Consider the following 21,395-nt stretch of genomic DNA (forward strand, 5'->3'; position numbering starts at 1 on the left):
ACCTGACCTGTCTTTGAGTTTTTAAGCTTCCATTAATGTAGATATTTTAAAGACCCAAAGTCTTTCATTTCGTAAGCTAGCTTTTAAATGTTTACTTTAAATGCCTTCACTGAATAACAATAATTGTATTGTTTATGCAGTTGGAGGCACTGAATGTTTTGCCTTATACTTCAGGAATGCCCAGATCTCACAAATACATGTCCTGTCCTGTTCCCTTCTGCTACAAGCAATGATTGATAGAGATTGAGTTATTAGACAGAACCTTGTTATGGGATCAGTGTCTCCTACTTTGAAAACAAGTGACTCAGCCAGACGGCAGCATTTATTTTCTCTAAGTGACTGGAGGCCTAGCAATGGGAGACCATTATCCTGTGACAATATTCTATTTCATTGACATTATCTTGAAAATGTAATTGGTCCATTACTAAATAGAGGTTTTTGTTACTGATCAATTTCACGTGATTTCTAAGACCATTAGGATAATAAATATGCCATCCCAGTAATTTCATTGACAAGATGGTTTTATTTTCATCATTTACATTTATGGGGGAGGATATATATTTGAACACCATAACCTTTGTTAGCTTTGACTACTTCTCTACTTTAAGAAACAGAATTTATGTGGGACAATCATGTTTACCTTGAGCACCGAACAGATTAGAACTTTCGTGATTTCTTTTTCTGTTTCTCTAAGCCATTATCAAATCATAATTGTTCCCAAGCAATTAGTTTGCTTTCTTAGATTTTTATTTGAAAATAAAGGTACAGTTCATTTCTAGGACTTGGACACTTTCCTGTAAATTTGCTAAGTTATCACATCAGTTAAACTGACCTAACTTACAGTATGGAAGACATCAGAGTCCATGGCTACAGGATCCTGGGGGTCTTGCAGTATAAGTGTTTCTAAATGCGTGGCTGTTCCCAAATGTCCACCTCCAAAAAGTCATCTATAATCATGTTAAATTAGAACACTTCCAGTATCTTTCTGACTTTTACAGTTAAGGTTACAGTATTGATTTCATTTTATAGTTCAAGGCTCTCAGATGCTTAACACTAACAAGACCCCATGGCTAGAATGTTCCCCAGAGACTGCTGAGTCACAGCCATTTATTTACCTATTTGCTGATGCTTAACCAGGGAAGAGAATGTGCTTAGCATCCTGCAGACTGGTTTGGTGTCCCCAAACCCCTTGCTTCCAAATTATGTTTACTGACATTACTCAAGATACTTCATAATTGTCTGTTAAATTGATAGTAGACAAAAGCAGTTTGAAGTGATTTCAAAAAGCAATTACATTTTTTTCTGGTATTCACTCTCGTAACACTGTTCTTTATTATTCATATATATATATATATATACACACACACATATATATATATACATATATAAAGCTGTTTCAAGAAGATATTTTTGAGTTTCAAAGCAATTTCAGTTTTAGCTTTGCACTGGATATAGGTGTAGCCTAGCTACCTTTTTCTAATGGAGACATGGTAAAGAACAGGTTTTCAGAGACATGTTACTCTGCAATGCTTGGGTTAAAATACACAAGCGTCTCCAACCATCACAGACGGTTTCAAGTTGCTGAAAAATACAGTAGGTAAGGCGCTCAAGTGTGAGTAGCAGGATTGGATAGCTCAACATTTAAAGCAGGAATTCCTTTATTTAACACAGAGGTTACTATGCTTTTCCTTTTAAGAAAAAACTGATTTTCATTTTTAAAAAGTTGAAAATTCAGATTTCAGTTGACATCTGTCTCCTAAGTGATAGCATTAGCAGTGTGTGTCCTTATACGTGTACACACACACACACACACACACACACACACACACACACACACACACTGCTATCAATTTTTTAAGTTTCTCTCTGCTGATAAATTTGTAGGTAGTTTCTGAGTTCTCATTGTCAACTTAATGAGTACTCCTCTGCATGTTAATCCTTGTTTCTTTTCATTGTCCTTGAGCCTTAACAAACTGGAGCATCATAGCAAGTCACCAAGTAGAAACTCAATAAGAATCTTAAAGGAGTAGATACATCTTATTGTGAAATAGATTCATGTTACTGTAAAACACTGTGTTTCAGTCTTATGTTCATTTCTAAGCCTTTTTTTGGCAGATTGATGGAGAATCTAGAACAGTCTTCATCAGTCCCATCGATACCACCAGGCATAGCTAGTTTATCTTTCCCATCCCCAGAGAAATACTGAAAATCGCTCTGTGAGTGACTTTGAAGTCTGCCTTGTGAAATGTATTTCTGAAACAGTTTCTCTGTTGTTTGGCTGTACCCCTGCACCTTTTAAAATAATTATTTAAGTGATTGGGGATCACAACACATTTCCCTATGAGCTTCCATAGCTCCATTTTGCTGTAAGAGAAATGGAGAAGTTGGAAAAGTACACTGGGATCGGATCGTGCTGGGATTTTAAGTAAAGACACAGCCTAGTGTGTGCAGGCATCCCTCCTGCTCTCTCCCTCTTCCTCTCCTTCCCCTTTCCTTTCTTTATCCTCCAGGGAGGGCAAGTTTCCTGCCAGCACTATTTGATCAATAGGCGAACCCTGTGAAAGAAAAGATCTGTCAGTCATCACAGGGAAAGCAACTGAAATAAATACATCTGAGCTCTGGACTGGGTCTGAAATAATCATCATGCTGTTTCAACCTAGCTTTGCTGACTGAGAGGTTTTACATCTCGTTTATGGCACTGTAAATAGGAGGTAGACATTTCCCTCCTCAACTTTATCTTCCCCAAGGCAAAATCACAAGAGGAGAAACTGTGGTCTGTCTCAGCATTTAGTTGGCAAACCATGTTCTCTGCCTTCACCTTTCCTCTGGGCACAGAGCCCAAGCCATTTCCTTGTCTCAAAGTTGACTGTGGATTTGTGGCCTGAAGTAAAAATACCAGATTCCAGCTCCAGAAACCAACCCACACACTTGATTTGGGAGCTTCTCATTTATTATCTCATCCATTCTAAATAACATTATTATTTTATGCACATAGTTCATCTTTTTTATATTGTCTTTCAGCTTCCTCTCAGCGTTTTAATGGAAAGCAGAGGTGCCCCATTGTAGCTGATAGCTCATCTTTCACTTTTAGTGCTGTGTGTTACTTGACAGCTTCAGAGAAGTAATGGACGTGTTGACCACCTATGCCTTCATCCAAAAATGAGTTTGGTCTCTGAAGAGATTTCCAGTGTTCACCAGAGTTGTATAAATCTATAAAATTAAAAAAAAAAGATAAACATCTAAAACCTGTAAAAGTCCAAGATATAAGGAGAGGTGGAGAACTCTGAGGGACTGACAGCTTAGTAAGATGTTACTGTAATATAATCCTGTCAAACTCCTGTCAGTACACGCTCTTAGAGCTAAATGTCCCTACATAGGAGCTTTGTTACTCTGGCTTGCATCATAACACAGGGTCAAAGTTCACAGACCTTTCCAAGCAGTTTTTTGTCCTGTACCTTGATTTTCTTATAGGGGAAATGTGTGTGCGTGTGTGTGTGTGTGTGTGTGTGTGTGTGTGTGTGTGTGTATTACACCTGTGTATGTATATGTGTAAGAAGAAGAAGGTGAGATGAGGGGAGAAATATCTTAAAATGTTCAATAACTTAATAATATAAAAAACAAAAAAGTTATTATAAGTCATGATTATAGCTTTTTAAGCACAGAAATAAGAAATGCATCAGCATCCAATACCAGCAAATGAGGAGACACCCAATGTTGACCGATATGCATAAAATTTATATGCATAAAGTTAAACTTGTTTATGAGTTTGACAAGTAAATAAGGAGGCTGAAAAATATATAAAATAATCAAACTTTTTAAGACATTTTGATGCAATTACTTCTTTGTGAGTTACATAGAAATCCATTTTTCTAAGCTATGGAGCTGGCTCAGCTATTATTATGTTATAATTTAGTGTCATGATAAGCTAAAAATAACAGTTACTGGAAATGTAGGGTCTCTCGTGCTTTTGCATAATTATTTTGGAACAGCCACAGATTTGAAGTGTAATATATAGGGAAGAAGAATAGGAGTTTTCTGAGAAAAGAAAATGGTTTGTTTTCTAGGTAAGCTATATAGCAATTGGATTGGTAACCTTAGTGTACTGAACATATTGAAGAGGCTAACATATTGTTCCTGAATGCGTGAGAAGAGACCAGGTGTCCCCGGCAGGCAGGTGTTAAAGGTGGCTGTTCAAGCTTGCCCTAGATCACTAGTTGACTTTACCGAAGTTCTGCTAACAGGTGGCTAAGTGATTGGGGTGCCATGTGACATTTATCCCGGGAGCAACTTAGATGACAGGCTGCTACAGACTGAGGAAGGGGGTCTTTGCTTTGATGAAGAAATGGCCAAAACTCACGTCTCATTAGTGTTTCCTAGGGTTCTTTGGAAGTGAACAACAGTTTAATTAAGGGCTGACGTAAACACATTTCTGCACACTCTCCCTGCAGCATTTTATCACATTAGAATCGATCAAAATTGTTGCCTCGGGCTGACTTGAACAGATATACATCTGGAGCACCATTTGTGCAAGCTGCTGCTGAGCGGAGTGCATACGCTGTGCTCACTGCAGCTAGCTCCTTTTGTAGCTGGAATTGCCTTGTTGGGAGATGAGTTGACCTAACTCCTTATTTGCTTAAGCCTTTATCTCTTTGAACTGATGCTGTTTAAATGAATGACACTTCGGAGCTTAGGATGTGTGCATGCTACAGTGCCAAGAACTCACAGTACAGCTCATAAGAAAAATTATAACTTGGTTCACAAAGTACTTGTTTAAAGACAGGCTTAAGTTCATGTGAACTCCCTGTCAGTGGCTTTACTCAAACTTTTTTGGGGGGGATGGTGGTGGAGAAGGCATTTGATTTTATAATTCACTATATAATTAGTTCTAAAGCCATAGCTAATTGTCCAATTATGAATCAAGGCACAGGTGTGGACAGCAATGAGCAGAGCCTTCAACAGGCATCTTTTCTTTTTGAAGACGTAACCTCCCTAGACTTTTGTCATTAAGAAGAATCCTTGGTACAACCCAATATCACCATGGTTATAATTATTTAATGAAATCTGTCCTTCACATCTGCTCCTTTAGCTGGATTGTGAGTTTCACCAGCACATGGGCAGTGGGTCTTGCACCTTAAACTTTGTGTGCAGCTGAACCCCCCTCACAGTTAGGGGGTGCTCAGTGGTTGGCTTTGATGTCTCTCTTTGTTTTTTTTTTTTTAAACCACTCTTTTGTTGTTGTTATTTTTCATCATGACCTTGATTTTTTTTTCCTTTTTATTGAAAATACATTTTTCTCATGCAATAATGAAGCCTGCACTTGAAGCTTACCATCTTGGGTTAATTTTGTTCCTAGTGCTCCTAGTGAATATTCCGTCAAACAGCTTCTCTCAGATTATAAGAGATTCAAAAACAAGCTACTTTTACCTCTCCAGGTTTTCTTTAAATCCTATATTGTTAGTACATTCATTCCTAAGTAGTATGACCTTTCATAATATTTACATATATATGACATGTGTATATTACATAGACATATATATCTATAATATATATCATATATATTCTGCATATATATATATATAGTCTACATATATATGATGGAACAGATAAAAATTAGTCATTAAGTAATATAAGACTTAAGTGTGAGATTCCTAATGAAATCTAGGCCTCAGAATTTTTTATAGTTGTTTATTTCTTGCATTTGTGTGTATGTATGCAAACCTTGGCCTGCATATGGTGGTCAGAGGAAAACTTACAGTAGTCAACTCTCTCCTATTGTGTGAGTTCAGAGGATGAGATTCAGATCTGTCAGGCTTGATGGAAATGCCTGTGCCTGCTGAGCCATTGTGCTGGCTGTAAACCTCAAACTTTTTCCCAAGGGGGATTATGGTTTGCCTCAGTATGTTAAGGTGGACAAGGTATTGTGTGAGTAGAATGAGAGAGTAGTAAGGTAATTTAATAAGTGGCAGAAACGTCACACACTGGGAGTGAGGGGAGGCTGGCAGGACATTCCTTCCACCCCCAAATACACTGTTAAAATTCCTAATGCAGACTGAGGCCACTGTGAAGTCTCAAGGCAGGTATACTTGTGTAAGTATGGAAGCCAAGCTCTTGAAAGGCTGAGAAAGAGTGACTCTGAGTGCAAGACCAGTCTGAGTTATATAAGAAGACCCTGTCTATATGTATGTACATACATACATGCACACACACATACATATGTAATCTAGACAAAAACAGAAGGATGGTCATATTTTGGGACAGTTTTCCAATGTGACATCATCTCATTTATAAATGAGTTCTTCGTAAATATAGTGTACACATTGTTAGGCCTTCCTGGCTTTTGCTTCTTTCCTCATCGGTTGTGAGCTTTTTCTGCTCTTCCAGAATCACCAGCTACCTCTTGTCTTCACTGTCTTTCTTCCTCTTCAGTGGCATTATCTTATGTATTATTCAACTTACCCTTTATTATGTATGTATTATCATTCAACTTATTATATATTTATACATTACCCAGCTTTGTTATTCAACTAATTTTCAATTTAATCTTTTTATGTACTATTCTTCCTTCTTGAGGAACAGTAGGTTGCAAAAAAAGCACAGCATTTGTTTTTCTCGACAGAAAGGCCACTGAAAGCCATCTCTTCCATACTTTCAGTCCCTAAACACTGTTTATAAAAGAGTATAAGGAGTGCATTAAAAGTAGAAATGATGTCATTCTTGGGTTAACTCCTATTATGCCACAGACTTTCAAAACAAAATAAAATCAAAACAGTACAAGTTTGATACATAGTTAAAATGCAATGTCTAGAGACCCAGCCCTGAGGTCCCAACATAATTGTACTTTTACCCAGCCTCCTCAGACCATTGCTGTATTGTCCTTTGAGAGGAATTCCCTTTTTGCCTCTGAGTACTCAGCATAGTGCTGTTTCCATCCCACACAGCTATATTTCTTTATTGATTAATGGACCCAGAATTAATTTAACTTATTGGGAAGACCAAGAAATGAAACTAAACCCTAGCACTCTTTTGCTTTGTCTAACATCAACCCTTCAGCTTCAGTGGGTGCTTCTTCTCAATATTGTTTTTCTGAGTTATTTTTGTTTTTAAATGGGAGGGAGCTTGTAATCCTTTTCACCTCATAGACAGCCTCTGTCACTCTGCCTCTGCTGTGTCTCATCTGCAATCCTCTGTGCTCTGTGCATGGAAATAGTGTTATTGTTAGGCCCATATCTACAAGAGGACTCCCTTGTAAAAAGTAGACTTCTGACAACTGCTTACAAAAGATAAAGGTATTATTTTGACACACCCCCCCCCAAAAGTTTTAAATCATTAGGTTAAAAATGGCAAAGCTATTCACAATCTTAATTTTTTATAGTAATAATAATTAACTCATCCTGTTACGAAAAGACTCTCATGTGAGTGTCTGTGGTGGTTGTGGTAGTTGTGGGGCTCTTGTGCTTTGGAAGCCGAGTAGCCAGAACAGCTGTCTTCCCCTTCTGAATACACAGGGAGTGCTTCCTTACATGATGTGTGCTACACCTTATTACCCACTCTGAGAAGACCTGGGAAACTGACTTACACAGCTTCAGTTCTTTTAAACTAACTTGTGGGCAGAGGTAAACACAAGAGTCTGTACTAAGTTCCTGCCCTTTAAAAAGCCATTTGTCATTAAAAATTTGAAATGGGGACTGGAGAGATGGCTTAGGGGTTAAGAACACTGGCTGCTTTTGCACAGTACCAGGTTTCCGTTTCCAGCAATCACAGGGTACTCCTTAACCTTCATAACTCTAGTTTCAGGGATCCGGTACATTCTCCTGACCTGCATATTCAACCATCATGCCTGTGGGTGGCACTTACATACATGCAGACAAAACACTCACACATTTAAAAGGTCCATCTTTTTAAAGAGTTTATCACACATTAGAACAAAAGATGTACTTAGTTATCAATCATAAAGAATGAAATAGAGCTCCTTCCTCTTCTAACAGTTTATAGATCTAAGTTTCAGTAGGTCAAACCCAATATTGAGTCATTCCTTTTAAGTCATATAGTTCTTAGGGGAATCTCGGTATTATCTTTACTATTTTGAAGATAACTTAGTCAAAATGAACTTTCTTTCTCTCTCTATTTTTTTTAAACCTTGCTTTTAGACCCCTTGGTAGCTGCCTTAATTGTTGTGGCCTCACAAACAACTTTCTTTTCTGTTGTCTTTCTGGGAACTATATTAAAAGCCTGAAGTCTAATAGATTAGTAGCCACCCATTAGTCAGAAGCATAGTTTCTGCCTTTCTGCAGATAGTGCTCCCTTCAGTAGCATATCCATTCCTTAAGTGCCAGCCTGCTCAGAACACATAATTTTTATTGGATGCCTCTCCCAGAACTCAGGCTATTCCTCAAATGGCAAAATACAAATGGGAACTAGTCTCTCTTGCAGTAAATATTAAAATGGATTATTTATCCCTTTATTGACCCCCTTGGTCGCTGCTTTTGTATGGAGCTGAACACAAGGACTCTGTCACTGGGTCCACAAGCTGCCCTCTCCTGGGGATTCCTTTCCCAGGGGTTCACTCCACCAGCCTTGGTGTGGATACAAACACCCTGGCGAGTTCTCTTCTACTGCTGCCCAGCACAAACATCACTTCAAAGCCCAATAGGTTTTCATGGTAGGTTTATATATTAAATTCTCAATCTACAGACCTTCTATACAATAAGATTATATCCATTGGACAAAAATACAAACTGTCCTTCTATATAAGATAAAAGGCCTACAGAATCCCTTAAAATATTCATATCTACCAATTAAGTTCACCTGGGTTCAGATCACCCTTCTCGAGCTCCATTTTCATTTTTTCCCCCAATCTCTGCTCCTCTTCCATTTTCTTACCTTTCCCCACCTACCTCTTCACTGACCAATCGTGCATTACCTTAACATAAATCTACAAGTCTGTCATGTTTATAATGCTAGGAGGTCTTTTTTTTTTTTTATTTCAGAACTTTGTGAATGAGTAATTCAGGTTATATATATATAATGTAGTGCTAAAGTTGTAGTGGTTTTCTTTTAAAGGAGTCTTCTTCTAAATCTGTACACAGAGATATTCAAAGGTGAAATTGTATAATACATTTACTTTAAAACTAATCCAGGGAGGAGAGGAACAAGCGAGCTTCTTTTGGTGCTGGCTGAAATAGTCTGCCGAGTACAAGAAGCCCATTGTTAGTATGGCTACTCAGACACATTTAAAAATTTTGATGATGAAATACAAATCTTATAGGTCGTCTCATTGTTAGAGCACCTTAATATAAATTTATAAGCTCCATTAAAATCAGCATTAGTTAAGATGTTAACTCCTGAGTCATCTCTCTTATGATGGTACCTGTTGGATATCCTCGTCAGATAGGCTTGCACAATGTAATCCCAGAGTGGCCCAAGATGATCAGGGCTTTCAAAGCAGTCTGCATTATTTACCTGCATTAATTCTGCCTGCTTATCTGTTGCATTGGTGCTCTTCCCACATTTGTTACAGCCTCTCATCTTGTATATTGTGGAAGTGTTAAGTACTCATGAAACAGATGAATGGAACCACGAGTACTCATTATGGCGTGGCTGGCAGTGTCTTGTAATTCCTTTTTCACTCCTTCCCTCACTGGATGTTTAGCTTTAGAGAAGCAGAGAGGAAATCCAGTTCACAGTTGTGTCTCCAGAAACTGGTGTTGTTTCTGCCATGAGTTAGGCCTCTGATCCATATTTGTGAAATGAATGTGTTGATCACAATCATGCCTTTCTTAAAATAGACCTCCATAATGAGTCTATTATAGATATTCCAGCTCCACATTTTTCTGGAGGGTATGTTCTATCTAAACTGTCTATTCATCATATGTTTCCCCTCTATAACACTCAGACATGAGTCCTTCTAATCCAGACTTTGCTCATATGTGTCCTTCCAGATGTATCGCCTCGCATAGGCATAGATCACTTGGACTACTTAAGCATATTTTGTTGTCCCACCACTTTTGAATACTGTTGTTTTTTCTATTGGTAGACCTGTTATCCCTGTGCACATTTCAAAATTGGCACAAGAAGGGGGCTGCCGTCCTTAACCTGAGGCAGAGGAAAACAATACTCTGCACCAGAGGCTGGGACTATAACAACAAATGCCACAGTGCCTGTGCCCTCAGCCCACACACTTCCTCTCCACTGGTGACAACTGTTTCCACCCCGTTTCCCTATTCACTAACAGCAAATGTCCCTAACTCAGGAACTGCCTTTTATTTGTCTTAACATCCACATTTATCTGGAAAATAGAGGAACCTGATAAATATTTGTAGAAGGAGCAAGTTGAGAATGTATTTCCCTTTGTTTTTGCAAAACAAATACAAATTCTTCATAAAAGATGTTAAGCCGGGTCATTGTCCCAATATAGTCATCAGGTCAAATAATAACAACCAAATTCTTACAGTCAAAGCTGCCCACACTGGACCACAGAAGACCTTCAAGCCTGTAACATGTGGATTCTCAGATCTTCAGGGTTTCTTTGATGCCACTTCATTTTAGCTTTAGCAAAGACTGTTTCTAAAGGATGTTTTCCAGCTCTAGCTTTGTCTGGGTCTTTGACCTTGTGTATAGATTTCAATAAATGGGCAAGGGCAACAGAATCCAAGAGCATTGGGAAATGAGATGTGTTATGTTGACATGACCCTCCCTGCTTAAGAGGGCCAGGCAAACTAAATGTGTCACTTTCTCTTTCCAGATATGTCTTCTCCAACTACAATGAAGAAGCCTGAGAAGCCACTGTTTAGCTCTACATCTCCACAGGATTCTTCCCCAAGACTGAGCACTTTTCCCCAGCACCATCATCCCGGAATACCTGGAGTCGCGCACAGTGGTGAGGAGTTTGAAGCAAAGAGGAAAGGTCTTCCTCTTGTTCACACACCAAACACTTAAGGGTGGAGGGGAAGTTTATTGCTGTTGCTATGGTGACTATATCCTCTCCACCCAAAAGGGAGGGTTGCTAATGGACAAAATAGTTTTTCTCAACAGTTAATGAGAAAATATTTAAGATTATATAATTTAACAATGTGGCCAAGGACCGACAAATTCTAGTATGGTCAGTGAACCAGGAATGAAGCCTAAAACACAGGAGGACCCACATATATTTGTGAAATTGTTGGGTTATTATTCTGGAAACTTTAGGAAGTCAGTCATAAGTATTTTACCAAAAACATTACACAACAGGAATGGTATTTAAAAAGAAGTCATTGGTCTAGAACTAGAAAGGTAGAGCTGGAAGGAGGCCGACTAGAGGAAGAAAGGCAATTAGGAAGAATTTGTAATAATGGAAGCAAAAACTGCCCATATATGTTTTCTTTCAAAATAAAGAAAAACGCTTCTGTTGTGTGACTTGGCTTTCTGTCCTTTTCAAAGGATCAGAATGACTTTTATTAATAAGATAGCCATCTTTACTTTCATTTTTAAATATAAAATCCTATCTGCTTGTATCAGGGCCACCACAGTTTTTGAACTATCCAAAGATTTGAATTCAAACTTAAGTTGTGCCAGTTTTGGAAAGAGATGTTTTTTTCAGACTTGCTGAGACCAATTATTTCTTAAGCTCAGAGGCTAAGGTGGAGCCACTTGTATAGTTCACATGTGTTTATGTACACATGTGAACAAAAATATGTAATTAAACTGAGCTGTGATTAAGATTCTTTATGACTTTGAATGTAGTTTGTTGGTAGAAAGCATGCTTGAGGCCTGTCTTACTTAGGGTTTTTATTCCTGCACAAAACATTACGACCAAGAAGCAAGTTGGGGACGAAAGTGTTTATTCAGCTTACACTCCCACATTGCTGTTTATCACCAAAAGGAAGTCAGGACTGGAACTCAAGCAGGTCAAGAAGCAGGAGCTGATCCAGAGGCTATAGCGGGATGTTGCTTACAGGCTTGCTTCTTCTGGTTTGCTCAGCCTGGTTTCTTATAGAACCCAGGTTTACCAGCCCAGGGATGGCACCACCCACAATGGGCAGGGCCTTTTCCCCTTGATTACTAGTTGAGAAAATGCCCTACAGCTGGATCTCATGGAGGCATTTCCTCAACTGAGGCTCCTTTCTCTGTGATAACTCCAGCTTGTGTCAAGTTGACACACAAAACCAGCCAGTACAAGGTCCTAGCACTGGGTTCAAGAGAAAAAAAACAAAACAAAACATGAGACATTAAGTAAAAAAGATGCCCAACTTTTTCGATAAACATTTGCATCTCCTTAAATTATACCTCAAGTGGGCGTACATCTTAAAGAAACACTTAAGAAGAACTTGTGTTCTAAGAAGTATACAGTTCTTCTCCACCATGGATCTGGTAGAAGGATGTCACAGGGAAAACATTTAATCCATGTACCTGTTACCATACTTCTGAAAGTCCTAAGGACCAGTCTATTAGGTCTGACAAACTAAGTTTGTGGTTCTGCACTGTGCACTCCTACATTTTTATATCTTGAGTGTTTCCTCTGAGGGACATATCAGTGTCTCTTAAAGCTTTCTCCCACCACTAAATTAAAGATGATCATTCTAGACACTTTTCATTTGTAGTCTTTGAAGTTTTGAAAAGAACTTAGTCTTCACACTGTTACCTCAAATATTGAACACTTTATATTTTCATATGCCTCAGATCAAGATATTAAAGCAACAGAGATTTAATCTCTCCTCTATATATTTGTTGTTTTAATTACTTATTATATTTCCAGCAACTCTATATAAATAATGGATAAAATAATCTTTGTCTATATTTGATTCAAAAATTTACTGTCAAAACTATACATTAGGATCATATTATTGTGCAAAGCTGCCATTGAACATTACCTACAACACATATTTTCTATAGTACTTTGTTCTGCAAGTAGTACATACTATTGTAAAATATGTGGGTAAACTCATATGTTTACCTATATAAAATTTTTAATGGACATTTTCATGGCTTCTATTCTTCATGTTACCTCAGCAATGCAGTATAGTAACAACTGGAGTCAGAATAAAGATAACCATAGGGTAGATTATCTTTTTACTTTGAAAGGAATCATCTTCATTTGGAGGAGTGCAGCCCCATGTGCCAATGCTCAAGAGTATTTACATAGTGAGGAGATCATTATTCATGATCTGACAGTTTGGTCTGTTAATTGTTGTCTTTCATTTTAAACAACTGTCAACTAGGTTGTATAGGGAGATGATTTATTTGAAATTGAATTGCATTTCTATTTTGAGTTGTAGTCGATAACTTGTGGGTCTCTCTCTCTCTCTCTCTCTCTCTCTCTCTCTCTCTCATTAGTGCTGTAACTTTATTCGATTTAGGGAGACAAAGACTTCGTAATTGATGAATATACCTTGAATAGAAAGTAACTTACTCAAAAAACAAAACAAAACAAAACAAAAAAAAATACAAAAAAATCAGTATCTTGTATAGTTCTATCTTAATCTGTACAAGAGCTTTTCTTTTCTTTTCTTTTTTTAAATTTTCATTTGTAGATCAGTGAAGAAAGATGGGTGTGTTCTGTAAGGTGGAGTTAATGTCTTTATGTCTTTAGCATGGCCAGTATCGAGGAAAAATATGAAAGGTAGTTTGCTTAATTATGGGAGCAGATGAATGAATGATCTCTAGTGTTACAGCATTGGGAGCGAATGGCATGGGGAGGCAGCTCATTGACCTGCCAGTCTTCGTTTTTTTTTTTTTTTTTTTTTTTGTTTTTTTTTTTGTTTTTGTTTTTGTTTTTGTTTTTTGTTTTGTGTTCTATAGTCATCTCAACTCGAACTCCACCTCCACCCTCGCCGTTGCCGTTTCCAACGCAAGCTATCCTTCCTCCTGCACCCTCAAGCTACTTCTCTCATCCAACAATCAGATATCCTCCTCACCTGAACCCTCAGGATACTCTGAAGAACTACGTACCTTCTTACGACCCATCCAGTCCTCAAACGAGCCAGGTAAAATAAGAGAAAACAAGATACATGGAGCCTAAAGGGTGTGGGTTAGGTCTGATTCCAAGCGTGAGGTTAGTCAGGCAGTGTGCCTTGTGGAACATCAAGGCTTGAAGTCTGTCTTCAGAAAGCTTCTCGTCTACCCAATAAGAGGTTTTTTTGTTTCGTTTTGTTTTTTAAATTATTATTTAAAGGTGGCCGAATGACAGGTAGGAAGGGCATTGCCCCAAGAAGAGATACATTCGTAAGGACATTTTGGGTTTAATGTTTTTGGATTTTCATTGATTGAAAGAAAGTTTATGCAGAATGTTCATTGCCAAAAAAACTGAGCTCCAAGTTCACACCTCTGAAATACCTGGTTTGACATAAGAGACAAAGTGCTTACTTCAGGCAGGAGCAAGGTATGTGCTAAAATAAACACCCACCAAAGAGCTTACAGCTGTATTTATAGGCCAGTTATTCGGCATTAAAGTCAGCTTCGGTAATGTAAACATTTTCAGCAGCCTTTGTTGACTCCTTGACTCATTGCAGAGACATGACTTGCATTTAATAAAATGGCATTTCAAGCTCTGTCTGTCTGTCTGTCTCTGTCTCTGTCTCAACATCATATAGTAGTTTTAGAAATTCATTGTATAGGCACAGTAACTCCTGTGCACTTCTCGGTTTACATGCATGGTTTCTTCTGTGATAGGACATTGCATAGGGGTTTTCCACAGGAGGATTTTTCAGTCATCAAGAAGCTCTTTCTACCAGTAATGACGCTATTACTAGTTACAGTATCCAGGTCTCTGATGTAATTTTGATCTTATGTCTAGTATTGGGTTTTTCTGTTTTATCTATTAACAAAAAAGAAACAATAACAATAACAAATACTTGCTCACTTCCAACAACTTTTAAGGCTTTGGGGCATCTATACAACATTTTTACAATAACACTGTGAAGTTGTACTAAAATTAGAGTAAATGAGCATATGCATTTTAATTGTAAAGTTCAGGGGAAATTTTTTGTGTTAGTTTGTTAAATAAAGTGAAATGGTTCTTTTTGTATGCTTTAATTTTAAACATAAAATATTGTACCTCTTCTGTGGCTTAGAAAGTTACCTTTGCTTTTAGTTTCACTAATTAATATATAAAACCAAATATTAACATTTGGGAGTTAAACACATCTATCTATTTGTGCTTTAAAAAAATCTACATGATGTAATGATGATGAGACTGAAGACAATTAAGGAATAGGATGAGATCTTGGGATGCCAGTTTAGAAACGACATTTGCTCTCAGAGTATGGATTCAAAAGTCTGTTCCATAGAGTATTTTGCTAGACTCAGCTGGGAACAGTGCACACAAGGTCTGATTTTAATTTGTGTAGAATTTCCATGAATAACAAAGTCTAATTAAGACATCCATTAAAAGTCCTTAACGTTAATTCAGTGTGGAAAATCTTAGAGTTCCATTGGATTTTTTTTAAAACTGATGTCTTAATTAGGCACTGTTAGGGGGGAAATTATGCAAATTAAAATCAGGCCCTTAGTGTTACGCATTTCTTTAATTATTCAGTACTTGTTTTACATATATTTCGATTTCTGTATAAGTTAAAAGTGCATATTAGGTGATAATCTGCCTCTTTTGTCTCCTGTATGTTTTCAAAGTAGAGGGACAGCTTTGAGAGGAGCATCTTGCTCCCATCTCTGTTGGAAGCCAAAAGTTAAAAGAAAATACTTCAGAGTTTTATATACTGGGAGGAACAGTATATAGGATAGCCCATTACTGGTGCTGTTCATCTCTATATCCAACAGCAGCGTAAAAGGGAGATGCTTCAGAATGGAGCTTCACGTTTAAATTGGTTGCAAACCTGAACAGCGAAAGGTCCTCTGCCCCTGGTGTTTTAGAAAATCCTGCATGGGCTTAGGCACTCTTCTTTGTCTCTTTTTTTACTTTTGAATGGGAGAGCACCTGTCTGTTCCTCTAGACAGAGTATGCCCTACACACGCTGATCATCAGCGACAACATGCATTGAGAATCTGGCTATTTGGCTTCTGTTCCAGGTAGGTATGGACTGTTTTGGTGAGCAACAGGCAGAAATACTTTTGCCAGTTGATTGCATCACTAGTGAAGAAGAAAAAAGAAAAAAAAATTAGAGCTTTCGTCTTTCCAAAGGCATACACAAAGCAGTCACTTATAATGTTCCCATAGCCAGAATAAGGAAAAAAAGTGGGTCTTTATAGTGGATGGCAGATTTTTTTTTTGAGGAGTGTTATATCTGCTTGGATGACTAATTCCAAACTCAGAGGCACTTGATTGGTATTCTGCACCTATGCAGTACTGAAAATGTGGAGTGAGCAATGGTCCTCAAGCCCTGTAGTCAACTGCTGCTTTTCAATGCCATGCTGATCTGGACTCTTATGCCAGGAGATGTCTTCTCCTCCCAACAGCAATTTGGAGATTAATTCCATTAGTGCTGTACCAATTATAGAGAGACAGTAATGTTATTCAGTGGAATATTTTGAATAAAATTGGCTTAAAGATATAATTCTCCCATAGGTTTCCACAAAGGAATACTCCAGTTTATTTTCCCAACGAAAAATTAAATACTCAAAAGAGTCCATGATGAATTAATTGTCAGGACATTTAAAGTCAAATTTTAAATATAAAAAGGATGAAATAACCCCTCTGTAACCTGCCCAAACTTAACTTATGCCTTTAAGTCAAAATATTTAAGTGATATTAGTTATCTTTTTCCAAAGAAATAAGCAGTTATAATTTGTATGTTGATATTTAGATATGTAGTGTTTCATTGACTTCTTTGTTTTACAAAGTTGGGATTATACAGAGCATACATTTGGGGAGAATACTTGCCAGAAAATTTTTAGAAAGATCATGTAGTGAAGAATTGTCCCATGAGTATAAATAAAAAATGGCATTCTCTACCTAAAATAATATATTCCAGGCTTTCTTCAAACTATATCCAAAAACAGTGTTTTTGTCTCCCCTACCATGGCAAATATTCTTCTTTTTTTTTTTTTTTTTTTTTTTTTTTTTTTTGAGTGGTTAAAACTCAAGTAATAATGTGTTTTCTGAGACCAGAGAGAGGACTTTCTTCATTAATTCTCACAAACATCTATGAAACAAATTTCACACCCAGCAAAGGGAAGAGCAACAAATGGCAGTGTGTGTTTGACGGTCCTCACACCCACTTTGGTGTATCATAGTCACTCCTCTTAGGATATTTTATTCCAAAGCATAATGCCTGGCTTACTTTCACATTTTATAATATTGTGTTTGCATCTGAAACCTTAGATGCTTTAAATCTCATTCTATCTGCTTGTGTGAGCAAATTATGGAAAGTAGACCTTGGAGTCCAAACTACTTGAGATGTGCGTCTATAATACCTGTGTGCTAGAGAAAGAAGGTTGGAATTTTACATGCATAAGAATGGCAAAAGGGGTGGGAACTATATAGTTCAGTAGGAGAATGTTGCACTGAGAGGGAAACTAAGAATGGGCTGCAGAACATGGTATGGCTGGGTTCTTACTACAGAGACTTCAGTAAGTAATTCCGCTGTAGCTTTAGCTCAGGGCCCGGTCTCCATGTGGGTGGGTTTTTCTGCCTACTACAGGAGAGGGTCAGGTCAACTGGACTCTTAGTGGTGTTGCAAAGAGGAAGTCACCTGTACAAAGTGCATCTCTGATCATACCCTCCTTTGAAGTACTGTTGCTGCTGCTTCTTACTCTTAAACTTTGATCAGCTCCCAGCTCGGGCTTGAGAGGGCCTGTGTGGTGGCTCTCTACCCTGGACAGAATCCCGTGCGCGTACTGAGAGGAGTTGCTGGACAGGATGACTACCTTTTGGATTGCTTCACCCGGCGTTCTGTTTTTGTTTTGTAGCCTAACAGCAGTGGTCAAGTAGTAGGGAAAGTGCCTGGCCATTTCACGCCTGTCTTGGCACCCTCTCCCCATCCCAGTGCAGTGCGACCTGTGACCCTGACCATGACAGATACTAAACCCATCACTACATCCACTGAAGGTGAGGCAGCTTCACCTACAGCAACCAGTAAGTATTTCTGTAGGAAATGAGAAATGTCCATCGAAGGCACCACTGGATATATGATCCAAGGTGGAAAACACAGAAACATTCTGGCTACCTGACCGGATGGAGATTTCTCATTTAAGTGGAGCTAGCAGGCATGTATGTTGCCCAGCTGTCACATGCTCTCTCTCTTATCAAATTTCTGTTAGCAAATCATATTTGACAGGAGAAGAGCATGGTTGTTTTTGAGTTAACAGCTATAACAAAAGTAATAACCCATGCCTGCTCGTTCAAGGTAGACATTGAAATTACACCAGTAACACAACACAATATACAAAGGTTTTACATCACCAAAAGAGAGATTAGATAATTATTACTTATTGGAGCGTTTCTAGAAACCAAGCTCCTTCCCCAAAGAATGGAGTGAGTGTCTCTGGAAGATAATTATATGTTTACCTCAGTGTAGGTAATGTCACTGTGAGAAGCAGTTACTCATTGTACTGTTCAGGCAAGGACACTGTGAAGTTTAGGATTAGGTATGTGTAAGGGGCCCATACCTTCATTATCTACAATGTTTTCTTTAAATCTTTTTGTTATTTTGGCTATCACATTACAATCAGATACTAAGCTTGTTGGCATGGCCATAGCACTATAAATGTCAGATTTAGGCAGCATCCTTACAGAGCACACATTGTAAATGTCAGACTTAGGCAGTATACTTCTGTAGCACACATCAGGAAGCCAAGTGACTCCTCCACTTCGTCATGTAGAATATTCGGAATTATATAAGGAATAGCCTTTCAAATGGCTTCATCCAAACTATCAGCTTTTTAGAGGGAGCTGGCACTCACAGATTGGCAAGTGGTGAGATTCCATCTGAGAGGCATGAGAATATTCTGTTCCATGATGTGTGTCTTGTATCGAAATGATTTTTCTTGCATAGAGCAAGGGCATCCTTTGTGCTCTGGAAACTCCCTTACGGAATTATACCATCAGAGACACCAATGGCTCTTATTCCCTTTCCCCTCTCTCTCTCTCAGCCATCAGAAAAACATTCTTTTTTGTTTTGTTTTGTTTTAATGACATCTAGAAACAGACAAAGAAACTTTCCAAGAAAAAAAAAATTGCCTTTTTTTTCCACCTTAGGTCTAGCCAATACCATTTATTTAGCAGAATCTACAAGCCCTTCAAAGTAGGAAGTCCAGATAGGCTCAGAATGTACACCCCTGATCAGTGATGGGTAGCAGTTTGCTTGCTGGCAAAGAGCTAACCCCAGTAAGCACTTCTCTGAATGCAAGAATGGATGAGACTTTTAAATATTTTCTGTGTATAGTACAATCACTAAGACACTATATGTATTCTTTGAGGCAAGACAACAGTTTAAATAAAAGCACATAAAATGCTTTTGAAAATTAAAAAAAAAAAAAAGACCTATCTAAGGATAAGTGATGAGGAAACTTTTATGCTCACTATACATGAGGTTCAGTGGAGGCTCCAGCCCAGGTAACCTTCAGTCCTTTGATGGGTGCCTTTGGCCTGTTTGTTAATGAATTACTTGTATACTCATGTAGAGGTTGTTTTAAAAAAGAGATCTGATTTGCCTAGTAAAGTTTCTAAAACATCCAAATATCTAGATGATATAAACATGGCTTTTTCATTCCTACATAAAATAGCTAAGATAATGAGAAGCTTCAGGATGAATTTATACATCAGGAAAGCTAAACAGGGAGACCAAGGAAGCCCGTTTTATAATGATTTGGGAAAAACAGCAACAAAAACAAAAACCCACAAAACCAAAAAGTGAGTCCAGACATGCTGTTCATACTGCAAGAGCCAAAGCCTCCGCTCCATATTCCTCAGCCTGTGTGTTGAAATATCAGGAGTAGTGATGCACAGGGAACGCTGGATGCTGATGACCACCCTTGCCAGCACCCCTTATTTAGCAGTAATTAGGACATAACCTGTGAGCATCCTCAGTGTTTTAAAAACCTGACTTAAAAGTGCCAAGTTCAGATGTTGCATTTTTAAGAGAGCATGAAGAATTAATATATTGATCTTTAAAAGCTAGCCTTTTAAAAGTCAGTGTCTGAATTTCTAATTAATATAATGGGTTTTCAACCTTTCAGACCTTGCCTGAAACATATGGTGCAAAATCACTTTTTCTGTTTAATTTGAGATGGAGCAGTAGGCTTAATCCTTCTTTCCTTGTAAAAGATAGATTTAGACATGAGAATTTTCAGTGGGAAGTTTACTCCACCAGAAAAGCACTTGTAAAAAAATAAAGTAATTGTAAACTAAGTTACAGTGACTATAGAACAGTCACCTGCACCTGCTCTACCTAGTGATCAAATATATAAAAGCTCATCAGTTCCTCATTGGCCAATCACAAGCAATTTGTAGGGTTGGTTTTTTTTTTTTTTTTTAAACAGGTAGAGAAAATATAGGATTTTTTTCTTTCTTTGTTCAAAAAATTTTGACCACACTTGAAGGACATGTCTCATATTAATAAAAGATGGAACTGAGTTGTTCTACTTGCTATAATCCAACTGCACTCCTGTTTTAGAAAAGTAACAGTAGATTCTTTTAGTTACATTTTAGTTACATATTGAGTACATCTCTAAAAGCTGTTACATTCCCTGATGATAGTCTTTGCTTACTTTTACATCTAGAACCACAGGCAACCATCACTGATTAATCCATTAGACATACAAGAAAAATGTATCTATAAAAGAAGACTCCAGAGTAGCTAGGCCTCCGCATCTACACAGTAGTGAATCTACAGCACACACTGAGAGACACCCACACCAAAGGATAGGTTGTGGTTTATTGCATAGGTATTTTTTTTTAAGGGGGGAATAGTTATTTGAATTCAATTACCGTTTCTTTTCCATTACTTGCTATTCACTGAGAGGAAAGAGAAGAAAAATGGAGACACCTTTTTGGTAGTAAATCCCACTTCTCTGGGTTTCTTATACATGGACAGGGTGTTGGTTCTGACAGTTCACAATTTTTATCTTTGTTTTTGTTCTTCCTTAATCAGCCTATACAGCCTCAGGCACATCTCAAGCCAATCGATATGTGGGACTAAGCCCAAGAGACCCATCCTTCCTGCATCAGCAACAGGTGGGCACGTTTCACCCAGGTGGAATGGGGTAGCCACGCTTTGCCTCGGTGCCTTCCTCCATGTCGCCTCTCAGATCTGGACTCAGAATGGGGCTCACGGGGCTTCTGAGACCAAAATTGATCATTTTGTTTTCCAAAAAATTTTTTTTTCTTCATTTATCCTCTGCTTCTCACCTATCTGGAGTTTCTGAAACTACCTCACGGCCTCTTCTGTCTCCAAGCACACAAATGACGGCATCCACAGAGCCGTTGCTTCCCAGGCAGACAGTGCTATTCTGCCTTACTGGATACCGGA

General features: G+C 38.1%; 1 protein-coding gene across 5 annotated transcripts in view; it reads left to right on the forward strand.

Moving 5' to 3' along the window:
- NFIB (nuclear factor I B) overlaps positions 1-21,395 on the forward strand; it is a 206,466-nt gene that overhangs the window by 156,415 nt on the left and 28,656 nt on the right. For 2 of the 5 annotated variants that reach the window (XM_080940240.1, XM_080940242.1), the window contains exons 7-10: positions 10,742-10,876; positions 13,774-13,958; positions 17,836-18,001; positions 21,018-21,100. In XM_080940240.1, coding sequence (XP_080796366.1) covers positions 10,742-10,876; positions 13,774-13,958; positions 17,836-18,001; positions 21,018-21,100 — 569 coding nt within the window. The remainder of the gene's footprint in view (positions 1-10,741; positions 10,877-13,773; positions 13,959-17,835; positions 18,002-21,017; positions 21,101-21,395) is intronic. The other 3 variants (XM_080940241.1, XM_080940243.1, XM_080940244.1) reach the window with 2 other exon arrangements.

The sequence above is a fragment of the Micromys minutus genome, assembly GCF_963924665.1.
Source record: "Micromys minutus genome assembly, chromosome: 28".
NCBI lineage: Eukaryota > Metazoa > Chordata > Mammalia > Rodentia > Muridae > Micromys > Micromys minutus.